The following is a 6000-nucleotide window of genomic DNA, read 5'->3' on the forward strand; positions in this document are numbered from 1 at the left end:
TATAGATGCATGGGGTTTTTCCATAGCTCAGGAGTCTTCTTATTGAAATATGTCTAAAAGCTTGTTGTTATTCCCAGAGCTGCACACACAGGGCTCCTGTATGGAGTCAACTCAGCAGGATCATTGACCTCAGGTGCTGCTGGTGTCGATCTGTGGCCTTTGGTGGTTTACATTCTGTAACTGTGCCGCTGCTACGGGTCAAAACAGCAGCAGTGTGTGCAGAGTTGGCTATTTTTTGCCACCCTCTTGTGTATGTAGTACCCTGATAAAATGTGACTATGTCTAGTAAAAGTAACAATATCACCTCTTTAACTGCTGATTATATTATTTATACACTTTTACTTTTGTTTCTCAAATGTTTTCATATCACAGGATCCAACTTAAATCCACTTTGTAGCCCCACATGTGGTAATAAGATGCAAACTCTATAATATGAGTAGGCTGATAGGGTAATGCCCAACAAAGGTGTCCAGTAATGGCCGACGTAGAGGCCAGAAAGAAACTTTTTTTCCGGATTACCGGATAATTTTCTCTCCTTCAAATAATTCAAGAAGAAAATTCACTTCCATAAGTTGTGATGAGGGCTCACAGGTTGCTTCAGGCTGGAAAGCTCTCATCTACAGTGAATCTTAAGATTTGTTTAGTGTTGCCTTTGACAAAACAATCCCAGTGGATCAAGTTAAAGTGCAATCTCCCCTCGATGACCTCTGGTGACCCCAGTCTGAGAACCACAGCTCTTAAATTGGTCATTTTTAAAATTGAATAGGTGAATACTGTCATTTGTACGGCTTGTGGGACAAAATCAAATACATTACATGGTGATTTGTTTTATTCTTGTTTTAAAAAATACATGTATGAATACATTTATATATGTTTTACAGAGAAAACGTGGGAGTTCCAGCACTGATGTATAGAAATCACCCGCAGCAACGTGTAGGTGAGGCTTGTGGCTGCTGGGGGGCGCTACTATCCAAGGCTACTCGCGGCATTAGTACCATACCCACGTATGGGGTTATCATACAATTGAGTTTAGATTAGAAAATGATGAAAAGGCTGCGGGAGAAGTTTGGGTTCCGGCTCTCACCTCCGGCAACATAAATCTCAAACGTTTTAGAAGTGAGATGAAGGCAGATTGTAAATCTTTGTCCTAAAACTTTAATTTAATGTCACTTCTTGAACTGTAAATGTGACTGAGGGGGGGATGAGGAGAAAACCAGAACATCAGATGTCTCATCTTGTTACGTAAGGAGCAACATATCTTTAAAATTAAACTTCATGAAAAAGAAATCTCTTTAACATCCTGCGTCTTTTGCCTTAAAAGTGAAATGAAGTTAACCCTGAAACAAATCATAAATATTACAGCCCCAACTGAGACTGTGCTGCTTTCATTACAAACTATGGCACAATGTTCCTCAGTTTTCTTGGATAGATTATTTGTGTAATAGTAGCAATTTTCTTAAATGCCCGGCGGCGGCCCACTCTTTCACACCATCATTTATCCTCCATTCATATTCTGTGCAATCTCTCCCATTGTGTTCCTCTCTCTCTCTCTCCTCTGTGTGCGCGCGTGTGTGCGAGCGTGGGGGGAGAAATGCTTTAAAACACAGGCGATACGAAAAAACATTTGTGATCCAAAGAACATTTCTTTATTCTGCACAATTACGCACGGTAATCCATGGGCACAGTTTGTCCTTGCCAATACATTTCCGGTAGAATGAACTCCCAACAGGCCCAGGAGATTTTTGTTTTCTGTGGACCACTGAGTTAATGCTCAGACACTAATTATTCGGCAGCCTATAGGCTATCCAACATGCTTTTTGACGTCACGCGTCAACTTTTGTGATATGAATATGCGCGCACTGCGGTTTTTAAGTTTCAGTCTCTCTGCACATCAGGCGGGAAAGCGGGATGGTAGCCAGAGTGGTCACAGACAACAGGAAATCATATCGTATTTTATAGGTCAGGTATTTTGGGAATTTGCCTGCGGCGCGCCACGTGCGTAATGACGAGTATGCCTCAAAATAGAAGAATTTAGGCGTCGAGGCTTTCTGAAGGAAAAGAGGGTATGTCAGAGTAGTTTATCCTGAGGGGGCTTTGGAAAGGAATTACTCATTTCTCACACCAGCACCGGCACATCTGTGCGCGTCTATGTCACCACCGGACGGGTCTCCAAGTCCATGGATAAAAAGGAACAGAAGGCAGCAGAATGGTTGTTGTGGGAGCGAGTAACGGAACCTTCGGTAGTGGCAACATGAGGTCGTCCTTCATGATAGAGGATAGAGTCGGTGGTGAAGTTCCCGGGGGCTCCACCAACATGATGATCTCGGAGGCTCTTGCGCCCCGGCTGCTGATGATTGCGCAGGGCGCCGCAGAGGCTGCAGCAGCGGCAGCAGCGACTTCTCCGTCCACCTCCAGTCAGCCGCAGGTCATGGAGACGAACGGGACCCGGTGCGGCGAGCAGATCTTGAGCTACGGCCGGGTGGAGAAAGTCCTAATCGGCGGGGTCCTCACCATGCTCACGCTGTCCACCATCTGCGGGAACTTACTGGTGGTCATCTCCGTGTGCTTCGTCAAGAAGCTGCGCCAGCCGTCCAACTATCTGATCGTCTCTCTGGCCATGGCGGACCTGTCAGTGGCTCTGGCCGTGATGCCTTTCGTCAGTATCACGGACCTGATTGGTGGTCAGTGGATATTCGGACAGTTCTTCTGTAACGTTTTTATTGCCATGGATGTGATGTGCTGCACCGCGTCCATCATGAGTCTGTGCGTAATCAGCATTGACAGGTGAGCTAAACTTATTCACGTCTTTACCAAAGTGAAGTTTTTTTGCAGCCTAAATGCAGTAAAACAATGTGTAAAACAATCAGATTATTTGAAGGTATCTGAGTATTATTTAGACAAGCCAGAAGAGACACAAGGGCAGGTTGCAGTCTTATGTTCACATAATTGGTTTACTTTTACGCATCGCAGCTTTGGAAAAATATTCTCCACGTGAAGATTTAGTCAGAAATAGACACATTTAGGCAACATCCTATTCTTTAATCCCACTCCCCCTTACACACACACACACACACACACACACACACACACACACCATATTCTTACAGAAATCCCATTACGCAGTCTGATATGGTGTTTTGTCGCTCAGTCCTCCGCGACACTGAAACATGGGATTTGGTCAGAGCGCGGAGGCTCACTGTGGCTCAGGGTCTCGCTCAAGGACATTCAGACAAAATTGGTGAGGCACAGTTGCTGATGTGAGGGATCAAACCTGTGACCTTTCGTCTCGGGTCTTTGTCCACTGTGTAACACATTCCTTTCTCACTAAACAGCATGTTTGACGTGAATAACAGGGTCAGAGTGGGAGTTGAAAGCATTTAGAAGCAATGTGCTTTAAAAAAAAGACTCAAATTATCCCAAATTTAGAATTAAATCTATTGAAATAAATGTTTCCGCTTTTATGTTGGCATCAGTTTAATGAGATTATGAAATCATTTCTCCAACACACAGGCATGCATCTCTGCTGCAGGCTGTTGGGTTCAATCCAGGATGTAAATGTATTTTTCCACTGAGATTTCTGACTGTGAACATAAATGGGTTGATACTATCAGTGTGTTCTGCCGGTCAAACTGCCCACACACTGTGCACTGAAGACCTGAGCTTTATTTAACACTGAAAGGTTTGCTGAGCACATATGTTCGTATTTGGCATCTTGGAGCTCCCCTTTCATAAAAAAGACCCAGTTTCCCACCTGTGGTTTGCATATGGCAGCCACGGATTGTTGGTAAGCACCTTGCTCAAGGGCACCTTGTTGAAGGTCAGGGAGCATCACTTACTCAGGGTCGCATAAGGAAAGACAGTATCTTTGTGTTGGACTGGAAATAAAAGAAAACATGAGTAATTGACTGCCTGTTTATGAACTTTCAACCTGTTTTTCTCTGTAGGTATTTGGGAATCACTAAACCCCTGACGTATCCTGTACGGCAGAACGGCTGCTGCATGGCCAAGATGATCCTGTCAGTGTGGCTCCTCTCAGCCTCCATCACCCTGCCCCCTCTGTTCGGCTGGGCTCAGAACGTCAACGATGGCAGAGTCTGTCTGATCAGTCAGGACTTCGGCTACACCGTCTACTCCACAGCTGTGGCGTTCTACATCCCCATGTCAGTGATGCTGATCATGTACTACAGGATCTACCGTGCAGCCAAACTCAGTGCAGCCAAACACACCATCACCGGCTTCCCCAGGGAAGGGGAGCAGAGTTCAGGGGTGGCTCCCCGAGGGGGAAGAAGTGGGCATGAGGCTCGCCGACCAGCAGTGTCGGGAGAAACAGGAAGTGTTGAAGGGACAGAGGCTGATCAGGAGGTGGAAGCTGATGAAGAGGAGGAGAGCTTGGACTGCGTGGCAGCCGCGTTGAAGCTCCAGCGCGAAGTGGAGGAGGAGTGCAGCACGCGTGTCTCTCGCCTCCTCAAGACTGGTGAGCACCACCAACGCCGGAAGAGGAAAAACCAGTCCATCTTCAAACGGGAGCAGAAGGCCGCGGCCACTCTGGGCATCGTGGTCGGTGCCTTCACCTTCTGCTGGCTGCCCTTCTTCTTGGTGTCCACCGCTCGGCCATTCGTCTGTGGCGTGGAGTGCAGCTGTGTGCCACTTTGGCTGGAGAGAACTCTGTTGTGGCTCGGGTACGCCAACTCCCTCATTAATCCCTTCATTTATGCATTTTTCAACCGTGATCTGAGGACCACCTACAGTAACCTCCTGCGATGCCGCTACAGGAACATCAATCGGAAGCTGTCAGCGGCAGGCATGCACGAGGCTCTGAAACTGGTGGAGAAGCCAGATACTGATGTGTAAATCTGTAGGTCGACACTGACGCTGCACAGAACAACAGAGACATCACCAGGGGAAACGCCCTGTGGGCTTAAGCTGTGGCACAAGGTCACCACGCTGCCAGACTGGTTATTTCCCCTAATTTGTACAATGATTACTGAGGTGAGATGAGGCGGGATGCTGTAATTAAATGGATGCACATGAAGGCGCACAGAAGACAATTGAGGATTGAGAAAAAAAAGGAGAGAAAGTTGAACTCACCGGCAATGAATTCACTCTGAGTAGTGGCTGCAGCTGCAGTGAACTCACAATTACTAAAAGCTCATTTCCCTCATGGTGACGTCCAACATTTGTAACAACGGCTGCCACCTTGATGCATTCAAACTGGTTGCTACCCTGCTGAACAATCTTTTTGCACATAATATTGTTACAAATGTTTTTGGAGCCACACTCTGGCTTTGTACTCGGCTACAACCATGGATGGAATTTCTCATTAGCCAGTGTCTTTTATTTTCAGTTTGAGCCAAGGAAAACTTGCATTCACAACAAAAAGTTTTTGGAGCTCAGTTGCCCGTGAAGATACACCGCCAGATGTTATCATGGTGACACTGTTTTTCACTGCTTCTAAAAGCTGATTTTGCTTCGGTGGACAAACAGCTGGTGGACAAGTTCAACATGTAAAATTTGTACACACTGTTTCTGGAACAAGCATTATTTCAGAGGTCAAAACGGATCCGACTGAAGATCTAATGTACCTGATATGAGTTTATATATTTCAAAGATTGTTTTTTTTTCTCAGTATCACTCTGTGTTGAATGTGCCAAAACCTGCTCTGTTTTCCCAAAACAGTCTTCAGAATAAATGTTGGCAATGTGCGTTTTCTGCAAACCAGGGGTATGTTGAAACTTTACATTTCTTTATGTTGCAACGTTTCCTTCGATTTAGTTTGAAATGTTATGTTGTGACAACGATGTGCTTATGTTCTGTAGGGTTTAGGAAAAAGATCATGTTGTCATCATGCAGGAGAGCTCCTGACTTCTCATGAAACAACATCTGTCTTTTTTCAACACAAACATGGCTGTAAATTGTCTCGAGGTCTCATTTAAAATATTAACTGGTGTCACACAGTCTCCAGCTACGGTCACTCCAGCACCGTCCCCTCCACCTCCTGAC

The 6000-nt window shown here is 45.7% G+C and overlaps 1 protein-coding gene across 1 annotated transcript; it reads left to right on the top strand.

Moving 5' to 3' along the window:
* The first annotated feature begins 2428 nt into the window (after positions 1–2428).
* On the top strand, positions 2429–4851 carry LOC141009622 (5-hydroxytryptamine receptor 7-like). The gene is made up of 3 exons (XM_073482301.1): positions 2429–2784; positions 3945–4258; positions 4370–4851. The coding sequence occupies exons 1-3, from the start codon at positions 2429–2431 to the stop codon at positions 4849–4851; spliced, it is 1152 nt and encodes a 383-aa protein (XP_073338402.1).
* The last annotated feature ends 1149 nt before the right edge of the window (positions 4852–6000 follow it).

Source organism: Pagrus major, chromosome 15 (genome assembly GCF_040436345.1).
Source record: "Pagrus major chromosome 15, Pma_NU_1.0".
In the NCBI taxonomy this organism is placed as follows: Eukaryota; Metazoa; Chordata; class Actinopteri; order Spariformes; family Sparidae; genus Pagrus; species Pagrus major.

Coding starts and splice junctions, on each gene's coding strand:
- LOC141009622 (XM_073482301.1), top strand. CDS start 2,429: ATGGAGACGAACGGGACCCGGTGCGGCGAGCAGATCTTGAGCTACGGC. Junction 2,785..3,944: donor TGCGTAATCAGCATTGACAG/GTGAGCTAAACT, acceptor TTTTCTCTGTAG/GTATTTGGGAATCACTAAAC. Junction 4,259..4,369: donor CCCCAGGGAAGGGGAGCAGA/GTTCAGGGGTGG, acceptor AGGAGGTGGAAG/CTGATGAAGAGGAGGAGAGC.